This window comes from Schistocerca nitens, chromosome 9, assembly GCF_023898315.1.
Source record: "Schistocerca nitens isolate TAMUIC-IGC-003100 chromosome 9, iqSchNite1.1, whole genome shotgun sequence".
NCBI classification, from domain to species: domain Eukaryota; kingdom Metazoa; phylum Arthropoda; class Insecta; order Orthoptera; family Acrididae; genus Schistocerca; species Schistocerca nitens.
The window spans coordinates 290168669-290196107 of NC_064622.1; the positions used below are offsets into that span (position 1 = coordinate 290168669).

The 27439-nt window shown below is 41.5% G+C and overlaps 1 protein-coding gene across 1 annotated transcript in view; it reads right to left on the reverse strand.

Annotated features, from left to right (window-relative positions):
- LOC126204186 (cubilin-like) overlaps positions 1 to 27439 on the reverse strand; it is a 1516445-nt gene that overhangs the window by 887097 nt on the left and 601909 nt on the right. The window contains exon 27 of the mRNA XM_049938590.1: positions 11048 to 11204. Within this exon, the coding sequence (XP_049794547.1) occupies positions 11048 to 11204 (157 nt within the window). The remainder of the gene's footprint in view (positions 1 to 11047; positions 11205 to 27439) is intronic.

Sequence of the window (27439 nt, forward strand, 5' to 3'; positions counted from 1 at the left end):
ATGTCCAGCATGGCATGCACACTCACAAGAAACTGAAGGTGGCACCAGAGTTGTGATGGATTTTGGTCCCCCAAGTGTTCCACGTACAAGATCTTAATGATTATTTCTTGTGGTGAGTAGGCGAGTCATTGCATTATTGTTTTCTTCATGAAGTCGTACTTTGGTAGAGGTGGTAGCAAGAGGAATAGATCACAAATTAAGTCCGAGTCATCGTGGAGCTGCGTGACGAGACACAAGAATTTAGAGTTGTCATCTGACACGTGATGCAATTTGAAAAGATGCCTGACAAGCGCAAACCATGATACAGGGTTGTCTTCATATAAAGGTGGCAGCTTCAGCAGACGACATGGGGGAGGGGACAAAGGCGGCTTAAATGTCTCTTGGAAAACCAGCTGGTCCGTGATGGGAGAGGCTATACAGTAGACTGGCACAGTAGGCATGGGTGTGTTTCTGGTGAAAACATCCGTAGCAAAGGTGGGTAGCATTGTCCTTGATGTGTCATGGAAACACTATGTGGTTGACATGGTAGGTACCATGGATATGAGCGGTTGCGCAGTAGGCCTTGGGGTCCTGTAAACTGGGCCGTAGGCTACAGGTGCTGATTTGAATTGACCCACCCCATAAATAACATGGAAGGCCGGTGCAGCAGACACAAGCGGTGCTGTGGGAGAGGCGAGAGGCTCACACTTAAAGTTCCCATCTCTGGCTGCAACCCTTCCTTCCATCAGTCCCTATACCAGTTCCAAACTGAACAATCCATTGCCCTCACCCACCTAATCCTTCACCTACACATCAACTCAGCCAATGAACACACCCGTCAACTCCTATCCTTAATAAAAGTCCTTAATCTTTCCTCTCCCACATCCACACCGGCTGTTCAGAGCATCCTCCTACAGGCCAACCGTAAATTAGAACAGCATGCCACCCTCCACCTCAAAAAACTATCCAATCTCCTGGTTTCCCACCTCCGGAAAGGCAACTCACTCACCCTTCACAACCTTTCCAGCAAACCTCAACCTCCTCTCATTGCACACAAACCCAGTCTCTCCCATCTACTCAATCTCCCACTTCCAGCTCCACTCCCTCCAAAACCTCAAAATTCCGATCAACACAATCTGGAACCACAACACCCTAACTCAGTAGTTAACCTTTCCTCCAAACCTCTCTCCCAATCCGAAACCTCTGTCCTATCCAAAGGCCTCACCTTCAGCCCCACTCCCAGATTCAACCAAACAGCCCTCGTCAAAGATTTACTGTCCTACACCCGTACTCTCTGCTGGAAATATCACTTTGCCACGAAGAAAAATGATCCTAATCCTACTCCTAATGATCCAACTCCCCAAGACACCATCCAAATTGAACCCTGCCTGGAACAGTTCCGTCCTCCGTCACAGCGGGACCCACCTCCTCTTCCTCAAAATCACCCTCTCCAAACCTTCCAGGAATTTCTGACTTCCAGCCTTGCATCTCAATCCTTCTTAAAAAACCTTAATCCCACACCCAACATCACCACTGCTGAAGCCCAGGCTATCCATGATCTGAAGGCTGACCGATCCATCGTCATTCTTCCGGCGGACAAGGGTTCCACGACCGTGGTACTTGATCATCGGGAGTATGTGGCTGAGGGACTACGTCAGCTTTCAGACAACACCACATACAAAGTTTGCCAAGGTAACCCCATTCCCGATGTCCAGGCAGAGCTTCAAGGAATCCTCAGAACCTTAGGCCCCCTGCAAAACCTTTCACCTGACTCCATCAACCTCCTGACCCCACCGACACCCCGCACCCCTACCTTCTACCTTCTTCCTAAAATCCACAAACCCAATCATCCCGGCCGCCCCATTGTAGCTGGTTACCAAGCCCCCACGGAACGTATCTCTGCCTACGTAGATCAACACCTTCAACCCATTACATGCAGTCTCCCATCCTTCATCAAAGACACCAACCACTTCCTTGAACGCCTGGAATCCTTACCCAATCTGTTACCCCCGGAAACCATCCTTGTAACCATTGATGCCACTTCCTTATAGACAAACATTCTGCACGTCCAGGGCCTCGCTGCGATGGAGCATTTCCTTTCACGCCGATCACCTGCCACCCTTCCTAAAACCTCTTTCCTCATTACCTTAGCCAGCTTCATCCTGACCCACAACTTCTTCACTTTTGAAGGCCAGACATACCAACAATTAAAGGGAACAGCCATGGGTACCAGGATGGCCCCCTCGTACGCCAACCTATTCATGGGTCGCTTAGAGGAAGCCTTCTTGGTTACCCAGGTCTGCCAACCCAAAGTTTGGTACAGATTTATTGATGACATCTTCATGATCTGGACTCAAAGTGAAGAAGAACTCCAGAATTTCCTCTCCAACCTCAACTCCTTTGGTTCCATCAGATTCACCTGGTCCTACTCCAAATCCCATGCCACTTTCCTTGACGTTGACCTCCACCTGTCCAATGGCCAACTTCACACGTCCATCCACATCAAACCCACCAACAAGCAACAGTACCTCCATTATGACAGCTGCCACCCATTCCACATCAAACGGTCCCTTCCCTACAGCCTGGGTCTTCGTGGCAAACGAATCTGCTCCAGTCCGGAATCCCTGAATCATTACACCAACAACCTGACAACAGCTTTCGCATCCCGCAACTACCCTCCCGACCTGGTACAGAAGCAAATAACCAGAGCCACTTCCTCATCCCCTCAAACCCAGAAACCCCCACAGAAGAACCACAAAAGTGCCCCACTTGTGACAGGATACTTTCCGGGACTGGACCAGACTCTGAATGTGGCTCTCCAGCAGGGATACGACTTCCTCAAATCCTGCCCTGAAATGAGATCCATCCTTCATGAAATCCTCCCCACTCCGCCAAGAGTGTCTTTCCGCCGTCCACCTAACCTTCGTAACCTACTAGTTCATCCCTATGAAATCCCCAAACCACCTTCCCTACCGTCTGGCTCGTATCCTTGTAACCGCCCCCGGTGCAAAACCTGTCCCATGCACCCTCCCACCACCACCTACTCCAGTCCTGTAACCCGGAAGGTGTACACGATCAATGGCAGAGCGACGTGTGAAAGCACCCACGTGATTTACCAACTGACCTGCCTACACTGTGATGCATTCTATGTGGGAATGACCAGCAACAAACTGTCCATTCGCATGAATGGACACAGGCAGACAGTGTTTGTTGGTAATGAGGATCACCCTGTGGCTAAACATGCCTTGGTACACAGCCAGCACATCTTGGCACAGTGTTACACCGACCGGGTTATCTGGATACTTCCCACCAACACCAGCCTATCCGAACTCCGGAGATGGGAACTTGCCCTTCAGTATATCCTCTCTTCTCGTTATCCGCCAGGCCTCAATCTCCGCTAATTTCAACTTGCCGCCACTCATACCTCACCTGTCTTTCAACAACTTCTTTGCTTCTACACTTCCACCTCGACTGACATCTCTGCCCAAACTCTTTGTCTTTAAACATGTCTGCTTGTGTCTGTATGTGTGGATGGATATGTGTGTGTGTGCGAGTGTATACCTGTCCTTTTCTCCCCCTAAGGTATGTCTTTCCGCTCCCGGGATTGGAATGACTCCTTACCCTCTCCCTTAAAACCCACATCCTTTCGTCTTTCCCTCTCCTTCCCTCTTTCCTGATGAGGCAACAGTTTGTTGCGAAAGCTTGAATTTTTTGTGTATGTTTGCGTTCGTTTGTTTGTCTGTCGACCTGCCAGCACTTTCATTTGGTAAGTCACATCATCTTTGTTTATATATATATATATATATCCCCAAGATGTGGTCGATAGGAACTGGACTGTAGCCACTGGCTGTGGCAATAAATTTTATTGTACCTAACTCTGCTATAAAATCATCTCTGCACATGGAGATAGATATGAGATGGTGTACCACTGAGTGGAAAGCTGCATGTTTGTGAGCTATGGGGTGTTGTGAGCAAGAAGGTATTACTGTGTCTGTAGTTGTAGTTTTTCTATAAATTTTGAAATAATGCGTGTATGTACTGATGTCAATGGTGAGATCTAAGAAGTTTATGGATTTGTTGCCAATCTCCATTGTGAATTGAATATTTTTATGTTGACTGTTTAGGCTTTTCAAAAATATGCTGAGTTGTCTTTTAGTACCAGTCCACATACACAGGACATCATCTACATATCTAAACCAGTATTTGATATTTGCACTCAGAGGTTCTGTTTTCAGAACATTTTGTTCAAAATGGTCCATAAATATGTCAGCCAACAGTGGACCAAGAGGGGAACCCATAGCTAAGCCATCTAATTGTTTGTAAAAAGTCCCTTGAAACTGGGAATTGTTCTGTGCCAAGCACATCTGAGTGGCAAGTCTCAAGTCATTCAATTCCACAGGACTGACATTAGACTTGTGCATCAGCTTTGTCAGAATATCAATGCATTCCACCACTGGTATGTTGAAAAACAAACTGCAGACATGAAATGATACTAATCTACACTCCTGGAAATTGAAATAAGAACACCGTGAATTCATTGTCCCAGGAAGGGGAAACTTTATTGACACATTCCTGGGGTCAGATACATCACATGATCACACTGACAGAACCACAGGCACATAGACACAGGCAACAGAGCATGCACAATGTCGGCACTAGTACAGTGTATATCCACCTTTCGCAGCAATGCAAGCTGCTATTCTCCCATGGAGACGATCGTAGAGATGCTGGATGTAGTCCTGTGGAACGGCTTGCCATGCCATTTCCACCTGGCGCCTCAGTTGGACCAGCGTTCGTGCTGGACGTGCAGACCGCGTGAGACGACGCTTCATCCAGTCCCAAACATGCTCAATGGGGGACAGATCCAGAGATCTTGCTGGCCAGGGTAGTTGACTTACACCTTCTAGAGCACGTTGGATGGCACGGGATACATGCGGACGTGTATTGTCCTGTTGGAACAGCAAGTTCCCTTGCCGGTCTAGGAATGGTAGAACGATGGGTTCGATGACGGTTTGGATGTACCGTGCACTATTCAGTGTCCCCTCGACGATCACCAGTGGTGTACGGCCAGTGTAGGAGATCGCTCCCCACACCAGTATGGCGGGTGTTGGCCCTGTGTGCCTCGGTCGTATGCAGTCCTGATTGTGGCGCTCACCTGCACGGCGCCAAACACGCATACGACCATCATTGGCACCAAGGCAGAAGCGACTCTCATCGCTGAAGACGACACGTCTCCATTCGTCCCTCCATTCACGCCTGTCGCGACACCACTGGAGGCGGGCTGCACGATGTTGGGGCGTGAGCGGAAGACGGCCTAACGGTGTGCGGGACCGTAGCCCAGCTTCATGGAGACGGTTGGGAATGGTCCTCGCCGATACCCCAGGAGCAACAGTGTCCCTAATTTGCTGGGAAGTGGCGGTGCGGTCCCCTACGGCACTGCGTAGGATCCTAGGGTCTTGGCGTGCATCCGTGCGTCGCTGCGGTCCGGTCCCAGGTCGACGGGCACGTGCACCTTCCGCCGACCACTGGCGACAACATCGATGTACTGTGGAGACCTCACGCCCCACGTGTTGAGCAATTCGGCGGTACGTCCACCCGCCTCCCGCATGCCCACTATACGCCCTCGCTCAAAGTCCGTCAACTGCACATACGGTTCACGTCCACGCTGTCGCGGCATGCTACCAGTGTTAAAGACTGCGATGGAGCTCCGTATGCCACGGCAAACTGGCTGACACTGACGGCGGCGGTGCACAAATGCTGCGCAGCTAGCGCCATTCGACGGCCAACACCGCGGTTCCTGGTGTGTCCGCTGTGCCGTGCATGTGATCATTGCTTGTACAGCCCTCTCACAGTGTCCGGAGCAAGTATGGTGGGTCTGACACACCGGTGTCAATGTGTTCTTTTTTCCATTTCCAGGAGTGTATCACTGTGTGAGACAGATATACCTTTTAACTTATTTACTAGATCCACGGAGTTTGAAATACCATGCTTTGGTTTGAATTTTGTGTTAAAGATTTTCCCGTCTACTCCATTTTTATTTATTTACTGTCAATTTTTTACTTTTTCATAGCACTGCTACCACTCTGTCAAAGATGTTACTTGCTGTATGTTTCTGCTTCAGTCTAGACATGATACTTCTCTTCCAATGTTGTTTGCAAACATTGTAATTTCTTTGGTGCAATACTCAGTAAATGTCTGAAGATGGCCTTGTAAGCCGAAAAACAGATAACACAATAAAAATTAATGCTGTAGAACAAAAGCAAACTGGTGCTTTTCATTTATTATAATGTTGTTTTACCAAAATCCAATGGAAGATTCTGTTAACATGAAACACGCCTTCTGATAGGAATATCATAAAAAATGACAGACTGCCTGAGTCATTAACATCCATGCCGTGAATGTGATTAAGCAAACATATATTATAATGGCTGGAAGTTGCATTGTTTCAAATGAAAAATATCAGTAAGGTGTGGTCTTTTCTGAAGTGTTTCACTATCAACTTATTATTCTTACAATTCTGAACATCTGTCGAGTGCATCTCAAGTAGAAATATCAAAGTGGTGTGCTATATCAGCTGATGTACAGGGAGGAGGACTATTAATTCAATATTCTGCTGAAGATTCATCATGCAACCAACATCACAGAATTCACACTCATTACTACTCCTAGTAAGGATCTCCAGTATGTCCCCATCTGTACAACCACAGTGATGTGACTTTTCTCTTATAGAACAGAAGAATGTGAAATTAAAACTGACAAAACTACACAAAAAGAAGCTGACATTTGCAGTAAGGGGCTACAGTCTACAGAAGCAAACATAGATACACACTCAAACTATGCAGCCAGAGCTCAGAAACTCTCTGGAAGGACAGTTCAGAAATTCAGCTCCGCATATAAACACATCTGGCCCTTGCAAACACTTGTGGCCCAGTGTTTTTAAAATTGTCCAAAGTAGTGAGAGGGATGGTGGAACAGGACATTTATACAGGTGAAAAGTCATGGGGAGAAGAGGAGCACAACAAATTAGTAAAATCCAAATCTGCTGCAGCTTACGCAATGGATTACACACAGCATATGTAATAATCCTGCCCCATGAACCATGGACCTTGCCGTTGGTGGGAAGGCTTGCGTGCCTCAGCGATACAGATGGCCGTACCGTAGGGGTATCTGTTGAGAGGCCAGACAAACGTGTGGTTCCTGAAGAGGGGCAGCAGCCTTTTCAGTTGTTGCAGGGGCAACAGTCTGGATAATTGACTGACCTGGCCTTGCAACATTAACCAAAATGGCCTTGCTGTGATGGTACTGCGAACGGCTGAAAGCAAGGGGAAACTAAGGCCATAATTATTCCCAAGGGCATGCAGCTTTACCGTATGGATAAATGATGATGGCATCCTCTTGGGTAAAATATTCTGGAGGTAAAATTGTCCCCCATTCGGATCTCCGGGCGGGGACTACTCAAGAGGACGTCGTTATCAGGAAAAAGAAAACTGGCATTCTACGGATCGGAGCGTGGAATGTCAGATCCCTTAACCAGGCAGGTAGATTAGAAAATTTGAAAAGAGAAATGGATGGGTTAAAGTTAGATATAGTGGGAATTAGTGAAGTTCGGTGGCAGGAGGAACAAGACATTTCGTCAGGTGAATACAGGGTTATAAATATAAAATCAAATAGGGGTAATGCAGGAGTAGGTTTCATAACGAATAAAAAAATAGGAGTGCAGGTAAGCTACTACAAACAGCATAGTGAACCCATTATTGTGGCCAAGATAGACACGAAGCCCACACCTACTACAATAGTACAAGTTTATATGCCAACTAGCTCTGCAGATGATGAAGAAATTGATGAAATGTATGATGAGATAAAAGAAATTATTCAGGTAGTGAAGGGAGACGAAAATTCAATAGTCATGGGTGACTGGAATTTGAGAGTAGGAAAAGGGAGAGAAAGAAACATAGTAGGTGAATATGGATTGGGGCTAAGAAATGAAAGAGGAAGCCACCTGGTAGAGTTTTGCACAGAGCATAACTTAATTATAGCTAACACTTGGTTCAAGAATCATGAAAGAAGGTTGTATACATGGAAGCATCCTGGAGATACTAGAAGGTTTCAGATAGATTATATAATGGTAAGAAAGAGATTTAGGAACCAGGTTTTAAATTGTAAGACATTTCCAGGGGCAGATGTAGACTCTGAGCACAATCTGTTGGTTATGAACTGTAGATTAAAACTGAAGAAACTGCAAAAAGGTGTGAATTTAAGGAGATGGGACCTGGATAAAACAAAAGAACCAGAGGTTGTACAGAGTTTCAGGGAGAGCATAAGGGAACAATTGACAGGAATGGGGGAAAGAAGTACAGTGGAAGAAGAATGGGTAGCTCTGAGGGATGAAGTAGTGAAGGCAGCAGAGGATCAAGTAGGTATGAAGACGAGGGCTAGTAGAACTCCTTGGGTAACAGAAGAAATATTGAACTTAATTGATGAAAGGAGAAAATATAAAAATGCAGTAAATGAAGCAGGCAAAAAGGAATACAGACGTCTAAAAAATGAGATCGACAGGAAGTGCAAAATGGCTAAGCAGGGATGGCTAGAGGACAAATGTAAGGATGTAGAGGCTTATCTCACCAGGGGTAAGATAGATACTGCCTACAGGAAAATTAGAGGGACCTTTGGAGAAAAGAGAACCACTTGTATGAATATCAAGAGCTCAGATGGAAACTCAGTTCTAAGCAAAGAAGGGAAAGCAGAGAGGTCGAAGGAGTATATAGAGGGTCTATACAAGGGCGATGTACTTGAGGACAATATTATGGAAATGGAAGAGGATGTAGATGAAGATGAAATGGGAGATACGATACTGCGTGAAGAGTTTGACAGATCACTGAAAGACCTGAGTCAAAACAAGGCCCCGGGAGTAGACAACATTCCATTAGAACTACTGATGCCCTTGCGAGAGCCAGTCCTGACAAAACTCTACCATCTGGTGAGAATGATGTATGAGACAGGCGAAATACCCTCAGACTTCAAGAAGAATATATTAATTCCAATCCCAAAGAAAGCAGGTGTCGACAGATGTGAAAATTACCGAACTATCAGTTTAATAAGTCACAGCTGCAAAATACTAATGCGAATTCTTTACAGACAAATGAAAAAACTGGTAGAAGCCGACCTCAGGGAAGATCAGTTTGGATTCCGTAGAAATATTGGTTCACGTGAGGCAATACTGACCTTACGACTTATCTTAGAAGAAAGATTAAGGATAGACAAACCTCTGTTTCTAGCATTTGTAGACTTAGAGAAAGCTTTTGACAATGTTGACTGGAATACTCTCTTTCAAATTCTAAAGGTGGCAGGGGTAAAATACAGGGAGGAAAAGGCTATTTACAATTTGTACAGAAACCAGATGGCAGTTATAAGAGTCGAGGGACATGAAACGGAAGCAGTGGTTGGGAAGGGAGTGAGACAGGGTTGTAGCCTCTCCCCGATGTTATTCAATCTGTATATTGAGCAAGCAGTAAAGGAAACAAAAGAAAAATTCGGAGTAGGTATTAAAATCCATGGAGAAGTAATAAAAACTTTGAGGTTCGCCAATGACATTGTAATTCTGTCAGAGACAGCAAAGGACTTGGAAGAGCAGTTGAACGGAACGGACAGTGTTTTGAAAGGAGGATATAAGATGAACATCAACAAAAGCAGATGAGGATAATGGAATGTAGTTGAATTAAGTCGAGTGATGCTGAGGGAATTAGATTAGGAAATGAGACATTTAAAGTAGTAAAGGAGTTTTGCTATAAAATGTAGACTGGCAATGGCAATGAAAGCGTTTCTGAATAAGAGAAACTTGTTAACATTGAGTACAGATTTAAGTGTCAGGAAGTCGTTTCTGAAAGTATTTGTATGGAGTGTAGCCATGTATGGAAGTGAAACATGGACGATAAATAGTTTGGACAAGAAGAGAATAGAAGCTTTCAAAATGTGGTGCTACAGAAGAATGCTGAAGATTAGATGGGTAGATCGCATAACTAATGAAGTAGTATTGAATAGAATTGGGGAGAAGAGGAGTATGTGGCACAACTTGACAAAAAGGAGGGACCGGTTAGTAGGACATGTTCTGAGGCATCAAGGAAACACAAATTTCGCATTGGAGGGCTGCGTTGAGGGTAAAAATCGTAGAGGGAGACCAAGAGATGAATAAGCAGATTCAGAAGGATGTGGGCTGCAGTTAAGTACTGGGAGATGAAGAAGCTTGCACAGGATAGGGTAGCATGGAGGGCTGCATCAAACCAGCCTCAGGACTGAAGACCACAAAAACAACATGTAATAATTTGCCTAAGGCAACTATCATTTACATAACAATTTAAATTCCCAAGTTATTTTATCACAATTTTTGAAGCAGCTTTTGTTCATCAAAAAATACTGAATCAAAATAATGACCTCTGTAACTTTATAAACAACAAATGAAGGGATGGCTCAATTTTTGTGCAATTTTCAGAGCTGCTAACATTTAAATACAAGAAAATGGCCCTTAATTTTCATTTAAATACAAGCAAATGACTCCTACTTTTCAAATAGACATTGTACCACACATTCTTACTGACAGGTGCCTCAAATAAATGTTATGTTAATCAAGTCTGTGGATTGAATCTGAGTCTCAATTACTTCCTTGTCTTTTAATCCACTGCACTGTATATAGCAGGTCTTTGGATTTCTCAAAATGTCTTTCATATTCATAAAAAGGTATAGTTTGAATAATCAATGATTAAAATAGTAATTTAATTATGATGTATCTTATAAAACAAAATTTTAACACTTTTAATTACCTACTACTAAGATGTTATTTCCTTTGTCTTTTATAAGTGATGCACAAACTCGTATGCTGATATTATCAAATTCTCTTCTATTGAACTGATAATCACACTATACCTTCACAAAATTTTCTGTCACCAAAAAAAAGACAGTAAATTCAAAAAAATAGAAGTTTTCCTGCAGCTGGTGAACTTCAGTCCATTGCCACAACAGATACATAAATCAACCTTCACAGCATGAAGTATGAAATACAGTATCTTATGCTTACCAGTGTTGTACTTTGCATGGAAGCCTCGACCACTGCCACTGTAGTCAGACTTGAATGTAACAAACATGTGATTGGAAGATGACCTAATAAAAGGTGGATGTGAACTGGAGCAGTAAGAACCCAGGAGTCGACCAGATGGGTTCTTTCCATCACGAACCTGAAACAAAGTAATTAATAAAATGAATATATTTCAAACACATATTTCTTCATTGGGCAAATTTTTGTGGCAATCTTACCATTTTTTACACACAGTATCACTCACATGTTTAGAATGACCTGTTTACCATGGTGAAGCTTCCATCACTGAAGAGAATCACTAATGATAAAATGAAATGCTTTCCTACTCCTCGAAGATACTTGAAAAAATTATGTATGGGAGATCCGTAACACAACTCTCTCAAAATGAGATACTTACTGTCAATCAGTCTCAATGTGGGTGTCTACAGGATCTCTCCAAAGAACATGCACATTTCAATGCACAAATCAGATTATACAAAATTTGAATGACAAAGTATTACCAACTGTTATTCTCTGTCACTTCAGAAAAGCATATGAGTATGCATTTCACAATATTCTGCTAGAGAAGCTCAAGGATTCTGGTATTGGAAAGCTTGCTGGTAACTGATTTTCATACTATTTCACTAAAAGGATGCAGAGTGTAGCATTAAAAAATCCAGGGAGAATAAACAATGAAACAGAGTCTTCAGAATGAGGAATATTCACTACAGGTGTACATTATGGACTGATATTATAGCCAAACTTGTTCTTGTTTTATCTAAAAGATATACCACTATATATCCAAGATGCAGAAATAGTTCCCTTCACTGACAATCCAAGTAGTACAATGAAGCCTAATGAAGTAACTCTGAAATTTGAAAATGTAAACAATACTTTCTTGAAAAATTAATAACCGGTTCTCTGCAAGCAGACTGTCACTGACGTTAGGTAAGACACAATATGTGCACTGCAGCACTGTGCAAAGTCTGACCACAACATTAGAAATAATGTATGAGGGTAAATGAACAAATCAAACAGAGATTTTAAATTCTTAGGTTTTATAACTGATAAGAACCTGAACTGGAAGGAATGAATTACAATTCTTCTTTGCACTACAAATAGTATCATATTTTGGAGATAAAAACATAAAAAAGTTGTCTTACTGTTCCCACTTTCATTCACTAAAGTCTTTTGCATAATACTTGGAGATAAAAACATAAAAAAGTGACTTAATGTTCATAATTTTATTCACTAATGTTTTTGGCATAAAACTCTGGATGAACTTGTGAATCAGCAAAAAAAGTTTCTTGCACAGAAGTGTGAAATAAGGATAATATGTGTGTTGATTCTACAACCTCTTGCAGACCCCTCTTCCAACATTAGTGCGTACTGACAACAGCCTAACTGTTCAGCATTCCTTTATGAAGTTTGTTGCCAACAATCAATCACAGTTTAAAAATTAGTAAATAAATTCATAAATATAATACTGTTGTTGCTGTTGTTGTGGTCTTCAGTCTTGAGACTGGTTTGATGCAGCTCTCCATGCTACTCTATCCTGTGCAAGCTTCTTCATCTCCCAGTACCTACAGCAGCCTACATCCTTCTGAATCTGCTTAGTGTATTCATCTCTTGGTCTCCCTCTACGATTTTTACCCTCCATGCTGCCCTTCAATACTAAATTGGTGATCCCTTGATGCCTCAGAACGTGTCCTACCAACTGATCCCTTCTTCTAATCAAGCTGTGCCACAAACTTCTCTTCTCCCCAATTCTATTCAATACCTCCTCATTACCTACCCATCTAATATTCAGCATTCTTCTGTAGCACCACATTTCGAAAGCTTCTATTCTCTTCTTGTCTAAACTATTTATCGCCCATGTTTCACTTCCATACATGGCTACACTCCATACAAATACTTTCAGAAACGACTTCCTGACACTTAAATCTATACTCGATGTTAACAAATTTCTCTTCTTCAGAAACGCTTTCCTTGCCATTGCCAGTCTACATTTTATATCCTCTCTACTTCGACCATCATCAGTTATTTTGCTCCCCAAATAGCAAAACTCCTTTACTGCTTTAAGTGTCTCATTTCCGAATCTTATTCCCTCTGCATCACCTGACTTAATTCGACTACATTCCATAATCCTCGTTTTGCTTTTGTTGATGTTCATCTTATACCCTTCTTACAAGACACTGTCCATTCTGTTCAACTGCTCTTGCAAGTCCTTTGCTGTCTCTGACAGAATTACAATGTCATCGACGAACCTCAAGGTTTTTATTTCTTCTCCATGGACTATAATGCCTACGCCGAACTTTTCTTTTGTTTCCTTTACTGCTTGCTCAATATACAGATTGAATAGCATTGGGGAGATTCTACAACCCTGTCTCACTCCCTTCCCAACCACTGCTTCCCTTTCATCTCCTTCGACCCTTATAACTGCCATCTGGTTTCCGTACAAATTGTAAATAGCCTTTCGCTCCCTGTATTTTACCCCTGCCACCTTCAGAATTTGAAAGAGAGTATTCCAGTCAACATTGTCAAAAGCTTTCTCTAAGTCTACAAATGCTAGAAACGTAGGTTTGCCTTTCCTTAATCTAGCTTCTAAGATAAGTAGTAGGGTCAGTATTGCCTCACGTGTTCCAACATTTCTATGGAATCCAAACTGCTCTTCCCCGAGGTCAGCTTCTACCAGTTTTTCCATTCGTCTGTAAAGAATTTGCGTTAGTATTTTACAGCTGTGACTTATTAAACTGATAGTTCAGTAATTTTCACATCTGTCAACACCTGCTTCTTTCTTTGGGATTGGAATTATTATATTCTTCTTGGAATCTGAGGGAATTTTGCCTGTCTCATACATCTTGCTCACCAGATAGTAGAGTTTTGGCAGGACTGGCTCTCCCAAGGCTGTCAGTAGTTCTAATGGAATGTTGTCTACTCCCGGGGCCTTGTTTTGACTTAGGTCTTTCAGTGCTCTGTCAAACTCTTCACGCAGTATCATATCTCCCATTTCATCCTCATCTGCATCCTCTTCCATTTCCATAATATTGTCCTCAAGAACATCGCCCCTGTATAGACCCTCTATATACTCCTTCCACCATTCTGCTTTCCCTTCTTTGCTTAGAACTGGGTTTCCATCTGAGCTCTTGAAATTCACGCAAGTATCTATCTTACCCCTCGTGAGATAAGCCTCTACATCCTTACATTTGTCCTCTAGCCATCCCTGCTTAGCCATTCTGCACTTCCTGTCGATCTCATTTTTGAGACGTTTGTATTCCTTTTCGCCTGATTCATTTACTGCATTTTTGTATTTTCTCCTTTCATCAATTAAATTCAGTATTCTTCTGTTACCCAAGGATTTCTAGTAGCCCTCGTCTTTTTACCTACTTGATCCTCTGCTGCCTTCACTATTTCATCCCTCAAAGCTACCCATTCTTCTTCTACTGTACTTCTTTCCCCCATTCCCGTCAATTGTTCCCTTATGCTCTCCCTGAAACTCTGTACTACCTCTGGTTCTTTCGGTTGTGGTCAGAGTCCACATCTGCCCCTGGAAATGTCTTACAATTTAAAACCTGGTTCCTAAATCTCTGTCTTACCGTTATATAATCTATCTGAAACCTTCTAGTATCTCCAGGGTTCTTCCATGTATAAAACCTTCTTTCATGTTTCCTGAACCAAGTGTTAGCTATGATTAAGTTATGCTCTGTGCAAAATTCTACCAGGTGGCTTCCTCTTTCATTTCTTAGCCCTAATCCAAATTCTCCTACTACGTTTCCTTCTCTTCCTTTTCCTACTGTTGAATTCCAGTCACCCATGACTATTAAATTTTCGTCTCCCTTCACTACCTGAATAATTTCTTTTATCTCATCATACATTTCATCAATTTCTTCATCATCTGCAGAGCTAGTTGGCATATAAACTTGTACTACTGTAGTAGGCGTGGGCTTCGTGTCTATCTTGGCCACAATAATGCGTTCACCCTGCTGTTTGTAGTAGCTTACCCGCACTCCTATTTTTTTATTCATTATTAAACCTACTCCTGCATTACCCCTATTTGATTTTATATTTATAACCCTGTATTCACCTGACCAAAAGTCTTGTTCCTCCTGCCACCGAACTTCACTAATTCCCACTATATTTAACTTTAACCCATCCATTTCCCTTTTTAAATTTTCTAACCTACCTGCCCAACTAAGGGATCTGACATTCCACACTCCGATCCGTAGAACACCAGTTTTCTTTCTCCTGATAACGACGTTCTCTTGAGTAGTCCCTGCCCAGAGATCCGAATGGGGGACTATTTAACTTCCGGAATATTTTACCCAAGAGGATGCCATCATCATTTAATCATACAGTAAAGCTGCATGCCCTCAGGAAAAATTATGGCTATAGTTTCCCCTTGCTTTCAGCCGTTCACAGTACCGCAACAGCAAGGCCATTTTGGTTAGTATTACAAGGCCAGATCAGTCAATCGTCGAGACTGTTGCCCCTGCAACTACTGAAAAGGCTGCTGCCCCTCTTCAGGAACCACACATTTGTCTGACCTCTCAACAGATACCCCTCCGTTGTGGTTGCACCTACGGTACGGCTATCTGTATTGATGAGGCACGCAAGCCTCCCCACCAACAGCAAGGTCCATGGTTCATGGGGGGAATATAATACTAGTATTATATTACTAGAGGGAGAAATTATGAACACTACCCATCATTTGATCTTAGTGTGGCACAAAAAGGAGTGAACTACTTATCAATAAAAATTTTTGACCACCTGCTCAGTGATATGGAGAATGTAACAGGTAACAAAAGTAACTTCAAACACAATCTGAAATCATATCTGCTGACAACTCCTTCTACTCCACAGAAGAATTTCTGTATGTGTAGTAATATGATTTGTGTGCATGTGTATGTTTAGGTGAGAGGGAGGGTAAGGCACTAACCATAGTTGGGAATAAATTGTCACTGTATGCATGTACAAAAAGAAAAAAAAATCCCTGAGAACTCAAGTAATTCTTCAACATGTTGCCATATTTTTGAATTATCAGATGTACTATAACATTGCAAAACTGGCTCATTCCATATCCAAGCAAGAAAATGCAATTATATCCATATAACATGCAAATAACTAACTACTTGCCTCTAAAAAGATGTTGGTTTACTGTGAAACTGTGGTCAGCTATAACTTTACACAAATTATGTTAGCTAGTAGTTTAACTAATAAACAGTAATCATTTACACACACATGTGGCATAAATTCTCTGATCCCATTTATTGCCACCCCTTCTGTCTTCCCTCACACATGACTTCATACTACTTCTTTTTTGTACTATAATGTTAATTAAATTCCAAGCTTGTGGAAATGAAATTACTTAATCCAGAGTTCAATTTTGAAGATAAAAAGGAAACAAAAGATGTTGGAGACATCAGAGGCTGTTGGCATCTTGGAAGATATTCGTAACAGATGCAAGTAGAACATTTGAACAAATAACACAAAAAGAAGTCAAATTCAAAGCTGTAGCTTAATGTACCTTCTTTCCAGGAGATACTTTACTACTGCATTAGCTAATGACTCACTTTTAGCCTTACAACAAGATTTACAGCTCGCAGTTCCTAAAAAAAAAAAAAAAAAAAAAAAAAAAAAAAAAAAAAAATACACTCCTGGAAATGGAAAAAAGAACACATTGACACCGGTGTGTCAGACCCACCATACTTGCTCCGGACACTGCGAGAGGGCTGTACAAGCAATGATCACACGCACGGCACAGCGGACACACCAGGAACCGCGGTGTTGGCCGTCGAATGGCGCTAGCTGCGCAGCATTTGTGCACCGCCGCCGTCAGTGTCAGCCAGTTTGCGGTGGCATACGGAGCTCCATCGCAGTCTTTAACACTGGTAGCATGCCGCGACAGCATGGACGTGAACCGTATGTGCAGTTGACGGACTTTGAGCGAGGGCGTATAGTGGGCATGCGGGAGGCCGGGTGGACGTACCGCCGAATTGCTCAACACGTGGGGCGTGAGGTCTCCACAGTACATCGATGTTGTCGCCAGTGGTCGGCGGAAGGTGCACGTGCCCGTCGACCTGGGACCGGACCGCAGCGACGCACGGATGCACGCCAAGACCGTAGGATCCTACGCAGTGCCGTAGGGGACCGCACCGCCACTTCCCAGCAAATTAGGGACACTGTTGCTCCTGGGGTATCGGCGAGGACCATTCGCAACCGTCTCCATGAAGCTGGTCTATGGTCCCGCACACCGTTAGGCCGTCTTCCGCTCACGCCCCAACATCGTGCAGCCCGCCTCCAGTGGTGTCGCGACAGGCGTGAATGGAGGGACGAATGGAGACGTGTCGTCTTCAGCGATGAGAGTCGCTTCTGCCTTGGTGCCAATGATGGTCGTATGCGTGTTTGGCGCCGTGCAGGTGAGCGCCACAATCAGGACTGCATACGACCGAGGCACACAGGGCCAACACCCGGCATCATGGTGTGGGGAGCGATCTCCTACACTGGCCGTACACCACTGGTGATCGTCGAGGGGACACTGAATAGTGCACGGTACATCCAAACCGTCATCGAACCCATCGTTCTACCATTCCTAGACCGGCAAGGGAACTTGCTGTTCCAACAGGACAATGCACGTCCGCATGTATCCCGTGCCACCCAACGTGCTCTAGAAGGTGTAAGTCAACTACCCTGGCCAGCAATATCTCCGGATCTGTCCCCCATTGAGCATGTTTGAGACTGGATGAAGCGTCGTCTCACGCGGTCTGCACGTCCAGCACGAACGCTGGTCCAACTGAGGCGCCAGGTGGAAATGGCATGGCAAGCCGTTCCACAGGACTACATCCAGCATCTCTACGATCGTCTCCATGGGAGAATAGCAGCCTACATTGCTGCGAAAGGTGGATATACACTGTACTAGTGCCGACATTGTGCATGCTCTGTTGCCTGTGTCTATGTGCCTGTGGTTCTGTCAGTGTGATCATGTGATGTATCTGACCCCAGGAATGTGTCAATAAAGTTTCCCCTTCCTGGGACAATGAATTCACGGCGACAACATCGATGTACTGTGGAGACCTCACGCCCCACGTGTTGAGCAATTCGGCGGTACGTCCACCCGGCCTCCGGCATGCCCACTATATGCCCTCGCTCAAAGTCCGTCAACTGCACATACGGTTCACGTCCACGCTGTCGCGGCATGCTACCAGTGTTAAAGACTGCGATGGAGCTCCGTATGCCACGGCAAACTGGCTGACACTGACGGCGGCGGTGCACAAATGCTGCGTAGCTAGCGCCATTCGACGGCCAACACCGCAGTTCCTGGTGTGTCCGCTGTGCCGTGCGTGTGATCATTGCTTGTACAGCCCTCTCGCAGTGTCCGGAGCAAGTATGGTGGGTCTGACACACCGGTGTCAATGTGTTCTTTTTTCCATTTCCAGGAGTGTAATAATGGCTTCTACGCAAAAAATCTGCTCACAGGTTTACCGGTAAACAGATTCCAACCATGAAGTGTGAGTTACAAAGTCTTGCTCATAACTTCTCCAGAGCACTCAAAATGTTTTTGTGTAACCAATTTCTTCTGTGATGAAAACAGACAGAAGAAAGAGGTAGCTAAATCTAATAAACCAGATGACATTATTGGATAGAGAAAGAAATCTACTCACCTAGTAGTGGTAGGAGAACACACATACAAAGTCATAGATGGAGTAGACGGATGGCAAAAAACTAGACGGTCAGAAAATGAGAGGTATGGAAAACTAGATGGGAATGAAGAAAGAAATAGTTACTGTGAATAAAAGTTGAGTATGGAGAAATTAATGTAAATTAAGGCCAGGTGGGTTGTGAGAGCCAAGGATGTGTTGTAGCGGAAGTTCCCATCTGTGGAGTTCTGACACACTGTTGTCGGGGGAAGGAATCCAGACAGCACATATGGTGAAACGAGTGCTGAGGTCATGTCTGTCATGTTATAGAGCAAGCTTTTCAACAGGATATTGTGTTTTGCCAGTCTACATTCTCTGTCCATGCCAATTCATCCTAACTGATAACTTGGCAGTAGCCATGCTGATATCAAAGGTCTAACAATAATTACACAAGAGCTGGTAAATGACATGCCATTTCATGGGTGGCTCTCCCTTTGCCAGTGTATGTTCTGAAAGTTACAGGACTGATATAGGTGGTGGTAGAAGGGTGTATGGGACAAGTTACCTTACAGCAGGAACAGTGGCAGGGGTAGGAGCCACAGAGTAGAGAGATGGGCACAGAAGAAGCGTATGGTCTGACAAGGATATTGTGGAGATTGAGAGGGCAATCAAATGCTATTCTTGGTGTGGTGGGAAAAATGTCAGACAGAATGGACCTCATTTCAGGGTATGATTTTAGGATGTCATAGCCTTTTCAAAGCAGTTAATATTTTAAGCTGAAATAACAATACTAATAGTATGAATATATACAATACATCGCTTGTTTCTGTTAAAAAATTCGTCAATGGAGTATAAGGTGTTGGCCACTAGTAAGTCTTTCAGGCTCCTTTTAAACTGATCTTTATTTGTAACTAAATTTTTTATGTTTGCTGGCAAATTATTGAAGGTGAGTGGTCCTGAGTAGTGGACCCCTTTGGAACTAAAGTAAGTGCTTTTAAGTTCCTGTGCAGATCATTTTTGTCCCTGGTATTGTACGTATGAACTGAGCTGCTTGTTGGAAAAAGAGATATATTATTTAGGACAAATTTCATTAAGGAGTAAATATACTGAGAGGCAGTAGTTAGTATACCCAGTTCTTTGAAGAGGTTTCTGCAGGACGACTGTGAATTTACTCCACAAATAATACGTATTACACGCTTTTGGACTCTGAGAACTTTTGTTTGACTTGAAGAGTTACCCTAAAATATTATACCATATCACATTATGGAATGAAAGTAAGCAAAGTATGCAAGATTTTTCATTTTTATGTTGCCTATGTCAGCTAACAGTCGAATTGCAAACACAGATTTGTTAAGGCGTTTCTGCAGTTCTGTGGTGTGCTCCTACCAACTGAATTTATTATCAAGTTGTAATCCCAGGAATTTAACACTGTCAACCTCTTCTATCTGCTCTTCTTCATACTTTATGCAAATGCTGGGTGGGAACCTCTTACAGGTTCTGAATTGCATATAGTGAGTCTTTTCAAAGTTTAATGTCAGTGAGTTGGCTTTTAACCATTTATTAATATCCATGAAAATATCATTAGCAGATCTTTCTAGAACTACACCCGACGTACTATTTATTGCAATACTTGTGCCATCTGCAAACAAAATGAACTCTGTTTTTGGCAGTGTAACTGATGAGAGATCATTAATGTACACAAGAAAAAGCAATGGTCCTAAGATGAATCCTTGTGGGATACCACATGTAATTTCTTCCCATTCTGATGATGACTGATGACTTAATTCACTAGTCCCTTGCACTGACACCCTTTGTTTCCTGTTAGCGAGGTATCACTTGAATCATTTTGCAGCACTGCCCGGGATGCCATAGAATTCTAATTTATTTAAAAGGATGTTGTGGTTCACACAATCAAATGCCTTTGACAAATCACAGAAAATACCTGCTGCTTCTAATTTGTTATTTAATGAATTAAGTACATTTTCACTGTAGGTGTAAATAGCCTTCTTGATATCAGAACCCTTCAGAAATCCAAACTGTGTTCTTTATAATATGTTATTTGTGGCCAGATGGTTGAGAAGCTGCCCGTACATTACTTTTTCAAAAATTTTTGAGAATGCTGGCAAAAGTGAAATCAGTCTGTAGTTTGATGGTATCTCTTTATCCCCTTTCTTGAATAGAGGCTTAACATCTGCATATTTTAGACAGTCAGGAAATGTCCCAGTTATAATTCACTGGTTACACAAGTAACTTAGAATTGTACTAAACTCACAAGAACATGCCTTAATTAACTTTGTTGATATTTCATTGTAACCACTACAATGCTTTGTTTTTAAAGATTTATGGAAATTATTTCTTTTGGTGAAGTGAGTGACATATTCATGTACCTAAAGCTATTTGTAAAGGCTAGTTTCAGATATTCAAGGGCATTATTTACTGATCCTGACAATTCCATTCTATCAGTAATGAATATAAAGTACTTGTTAAATAGATTTGCCACACTATGCCCATCGGTTACTAATGTGTCATCTACACTTAATGCTATTTGCTCCTGTTCCTTTCTGGTTCTACCAGTCTCCTCTTTCACTATATCCCATACTGTTTTTATTTTGTTCCCTGACATTGCTATCTTCTTCTCGTAGTGCATTTGTTTAGATGTCTGAATAACTTTTTTAATATTTTACAGTATTCCTTGTATTTAGCTAAATCATCAGCATTGGAGCTTTTCTTGGTCAACAGATACATTTTCCTTTTTGTCTTACAGGAAATCTTTATTCCTTGTGTAATCCATGGTTTTATTATAGACTTCTGTTTAATTTGAGTAACTTTTAGAGGAAAACAGTTTTCAAACATGGTACTGACATTGTTCATGAATGTGTTATATTTTTCATTCATGTCATGAACACTATAAACATTGTTCTTTGAGCAGTTTTCTAAAACACTCAATTTCTGGTTGATTGACTACTCCCCTGTACTCAGATTTAACAGTCTTGATAATCTGCTTAGAATTTACATCTAAAACAAGGAGCTGCATGTCATGATCTGGTAGTCCATTTATTACTGGTTTTATGATATGATTTTGTTCCTTTGATTTTTCTATAAAATATTATCACTGGCTGTGTTTGAGCATTTAGGGATCCTAGTTGGAATGTTTACAGTGTGAGTTAGATTGAAAGACAACATTACTAACTGTAGTAAATGTTTACTGGAAGATGGCATTAGAAAATATGTATTAAAGTCACTAGAAATCAAAATTTCTTTGTTTCTTCCTGTTAAATAACCCAAAAGAGCTTCTCGATGATCTATGAATAGATTATAATTTCCTGCAGGTGCTCGGTAAATAGTTACTATTATATAGTATCTGTTACGGAACTCTACTTCTGTTGCACATGCTTCTAGATGCTGCTCTAAACAGAATTTATTAATGTCAATGTTCTTGAATTTATGGCAGTTTTTAATAAATGTGGCAACTCCTCCTCCATCCATATCTACTCTGCAGAAGTAGGAAGCTAGCTTAAATCCTGAAAAGTCTAACATATCTATACCAGTAGTCACTTGATGTTCAGGGAGGCAGATTATGTCAATTTGGTTAGATGAATTCATTTCATCAATACAAATGAGTAGTTCATCAACTTTATTTCTGAGTCCCAGAATGTTCTGGTGTAATAAAGATAACTGATACTGCATACAAATGGGATTATAACTGCTTTGGCAAAGATGAACTGGCAGTTTCTGATTACTTTCTGTTAAACATTGTTTAAATGGAGGCTGTATGCTAAAATCTGACTCCTGTTCATCTGTTTTCTCAAAGTGAGTGTGCCTGCCAATCTCGTTTACTTTCCCCCTTCCCTATCCTAAAAAAGGCATCCCTCTGACACCTGTGTTCACTGCTATTTTACCACTTGTGACAGTGTCCCCCTTAAGTTTTCTGCGATCAACCCAGATAGTTTTCCCTTCCCTTTCCTATTCAGGTGAAGGCCATGCCTAGTGTAGTCCCACCTATCGATAGCATCCACAGGAATCAAACCAATATGGGACCCTATATCCGTCCTAAGCAGCCACTCCAACCCCAAGTTCACCCTCCTCATGGAAGAGTTCAAATGAGATAATACTGGGTGACAAGCGGTGTCTCCTACATTGTTTTTGTGAGGGATCAGCAGTACTAGGATTGGACGTGATGGATCAGGAAATCTGTTTTCAGCTAGGTTGGTGGGGTAATTACAAACAGTGAAGACTGAGGTGACAGAAGTGGTGTATTGCTGTAAATAGTCTGCATCTGAACAAATATGTTCATTTCGAATGCCAAGGCTGTATGGAAGGGAATATTTGACATGGTAAGGACGACAACTGTTAAAATATAAGTACTGTTGTTTGATAGTATGATTAATGTGAACAGAAGAGAAAAGCTAATCTTTGGTGAGGACGAGACCAACATCAAGGAAAGTGGTATGGGATTTAGAACATTGATGTATCTAAACCAAATCAGAGGAGGTTGGTGGGGTAATTACAAACAGTGAAGGCTGAGGTGACAGAAGTGGTGTATTGCTGTAAATAGTCTGCATCTCAACAAATATGTTCATTTCGAATGCCAAGGCTGTATGGAAGGGAATATTTGACATGGAAAGGATGACAACTGTTAAAATGTAAGTACTGTTGTTTGATAGTATGATTAATGTGAACAGAAGAGAACAGCTAACCTTTGGTGCGGACGAGATCAACATCAAGGAAAGTGGTATGGGATTTAGAACATTGATGTATCTAAACCAAATCAGAGGCTGAAGGCATATGGATGAAAGGAAAGCTCCCTCCAAGTTACCCATGAAAAGGTTGGCATAGGAAGGACAAATCCTGGTTCCCATGATTGTTCCCCTGATCTGTTTGTACATCTGCTCCTCAGAGGTAAAGTCGTTGTTGGTAAGTATAAAGTTGATTAAGGTGAGCAAGAGCTGGTGTTACAACATGTTCTTGCTTCACACCACCCATCTGGCCTCAATTTACATGAATTTCTTTGGTCTCATCATTTCTTCACAGTAACTATTCCTTCTGTCACTCCCTTTTAGATTTCTATACCTTTCATTTTCTGACCCGTTTATTTTTCTCTGCTTCATTTCCCCCTCCCACCTCTATCACATATTATGCACTTAGCTTTCCACTCTTACTAACTCATGCACAATGTTTCAGCAGAAGTCTCTGTCTTGCATATTACCATATCTTCCATCTTTAAGTTCTCATGTTTCCAAATCTCAACTACTGCAGTCCCCAGCGATCAGTCTTTCCTTCTCATCCTATTTGGTAAGTCTCTCCTGACCCTCAGTTCTGGGTGACTTTTTGGAACTCTATGTCTTTTCCTAAACCTCCCCAATCCTCTTCAGCACTCTTCTTTCCCCTTCAAACTTCTGCCAGAAGAATGAACGACTGGCTCCAAAAGCTTGTTAACTTTAATACCTTTATGTGTGTGTTCACCTGTTGCCACTTGGTGAGCAGAAGTTTTATCTATCCAATTACATTATACTGTATTTTCATAAACTGATTATTTTTTGCTGATATAATAAATAAGATGGATATTCAAGTAATTAATTCTTAAAACCCCTCAGTTTTTCCACCAGCAAAGCACCTTTCCTTGAACCACAGAAACACTGAAACTTTTTTTTTCTTTTGCTCTTCAGGACCCTTTTAATGTATTTCTCTCATACAATTAACCAAGATGACTTGCACAGTATTCCATAATCATTATTGTATTCTTTGCAAGACAACTTATATTAACAAAAACCTTTTGTAACACAAAAAAATTCTCATCACAAATCGTTCACCATAATCTTTTTAGCAGATACAAGCAACATTGTCTTTTTGGAACAGGACCACAGAATTCCATCCACTGCTTGATTGCTATTTAGTTTCTGTTATAAAGTAGTGAACTTACATGTTTACAACACTATAAATGGCACATAAAATTGGATGTGTTCATCAGAACTGTTCAAACACCATTGAGGTTTTTTTTTACATTAAATTTTGATCACCATTTAGCAAATGAGGCACTCTCCTTGCACAAATATTTCTCACAATTATTAATTGTAAAATGCACCACATTTTTTCATTGTATATGACTTGACTTTCAAATGATAGAACACAACAAACAGTCATACTTTTCTTGCAGTTTTTATTTGGCAAATTTAAATTTCGGCTAGAGCCACCCATCATCAGTGCACCATTTCATAATATCAATGCATGTTCTAGTACGTCAGTACCCTGTTGTTTGGGCTTCTGTCACAGTTGTTTCAAGACTATAAGAACCTCAAAGAACTGTGACAGAAGCCCAAACAACAGGGTACTGATGTACCAGAACATGCATTGATACTATGAAATGGTGCATTAATAATGGCTAGGCACTAGCCAAAATCTAGATTTGCCAAATAAAACCTGCAAGAAAAGGATGACTGATTGCTGTGCTCTATCATTTAAGAAATATTCCATACACCTTTACTGGCAGATTATTCAGTAGTATGTTATTCACATTCTCAGTGTTTCTGTCTGTGGTTACTAATTAGGACAGTCTTGCGTTTGCATCATCAAGAAAAGAAAAGGATTTGTGGCTTCAGCTATGTATTTTTTATTTGTTGACAATGAAGGAGTAGATTTCTTGCAGACCTCCATCTAATTCTGGTGAATTTTTATTGGTAATCAACCAAAATTAGGATTTTCTTGACTGCCTTTCTGTACTGTACTTTGTTGATTTGAATGAATAACACACAAAATAATTTGATTTCTGCTCAAAACACTGGAGAAGATGACCAAGTCTGTCATCAAAATATTATGTACACATACAGAACCACCAATCCAGCTATAAACCCTGTGAATGCCATCAACGTGACAACAAAATTATTTTAAAAATATGAATAAAAATGCCGTTCGGTAGATAAAGTTGAAACTTGCCATAATATACTGATTAACATATACGAATATTGCAAAGTGAAATTTCATATATATCAACGTCATTTCTATGCCAGTCCATAAAATTATCTTCATGTTTTTGCATTAATAACACACAACACAATACTGCAGAATATTCAAATTCAACGCCACTATGGGTCAGAAATTAATTACCTAACAATTCACACCATATGGGGACTTTTTATTTGCACCACCATAACAACTCAAGTGGCAGGAAATAGTTCTCCAAAATACACTGTAGTTGCAGGAAATGGTTTTCCAAAATACACTTGATACTCTCAATTTCAATTAAAGCTTATTTATTCTTGAGAGCACTTTGCTTGTCTCTGTCATTTTCTCACCCATCTCTCAGTAGACATAATTAAAATTTCATTTTTTTTGTGCTCGTTTGGGTGCCCATCTTCCACAGTAACTCATACATATAAATTATTGCTATGTTTTTTTTCTGCATTAAGTGTATATGATTTAAAAGAGTATTCAACCAGATGGATTTTGTTTTTATTCTCGAAGTATTTTTCTTCACTAATTTTTTCTTCTTCTTTTTCTTTCTTCCTTTCATTCTTTCTTGAGGATTTACTGCTTCCAAAGATAAGTATGTGGCATCTGCTTGTAGCAAAATTTCACTACTCAGTATCAGGAGACAATCTGTGCCTTACAACCCAAAAAATGACAACTGCAGGTGCATATAACTCAAATAAGTGAAAAGGCACAAATATAATGTATCACATATCACTGTAGGGAACTGTGTGTATATTAGTTGATTTATTTCCATAAAAAAGTCTTTTGTAAATTAGATTTGCTTTGTAAAATACCACTCTAATCATTAAAATAATGGTATCAGTCGTTAGTTTAAATCACTAAATTTTGAGATAGAATTGCTGGTCAGTACTTAACTGTGCAATACGAAATATGTAGTACTGCCGGCACATACACATAGCAGTGACCGCCTGCCTAGCTTTCAGAACAGATAGTTAGGGTGGAGAAGGTTAAAAAGGAGGAGCAACTCATGCACAGTAGACATGAGATATTTAATAAATAACATGCTTCATTTTGAAAGTTGCTCTGCATTCAATATTGTAGGATTTGCCAGAAATGGGGCTGGAGTAGGTGGTGGTGGTGGGTGGGTGCATGTGACAGGTTTTACAACAGGATCAGTGCACAGGTAAGAACCTTGGGTTAGAGATAGTGGTTTAGAAACGTCATGAGGTTTGACTAGGAGGTTTAGGAAGGCAACAGTTGGTGGTGTGGAGAGTATAGAATGAAGGGAGGATATCATTTTAGGGCTTGACTTGAGAGAGCTATAGCCTTGGTGGAATTGAGTTCTGAAGGGCTAAGTTGTGCTAGGTGACAAGTGGCGTACTTCTGAGTGTTTTGGAAGTGGAGGATATTGCACAGGAGATTTGTTTGCATATAAGATCTGTCAGCTAGCTACGGCAGAGGGAAGGCTGTGAGAACTTGCTGATGTTTATGTTGAGGGATTCAATAGTGGAGCAGATACACTTGCTGCAGGTGACTAGGCTGTAGGAAGAGAGTATTTGAAGTGGAATGGGTAGCAGCTGTCAAAGTACAGGATTTGTTGCTTATTCATTGGTTTTATTTGGACTAAGATTCGGATGTTGGTTTCAGTGAGGTGGTTGCTCGAAGCAAAGGAGTTGTTCTTGCCCATGTGTTCAAATCACAACGATGTCATTAATGACATGCGAAGGTGCCCACCTCCTGGGACTTAAGGAATGCTTTTTCCATCTACATATATATGCAATGAAGACCATTGTGAAATGCATGGCAGAGGGTACTTAGTGTAATACCATATATA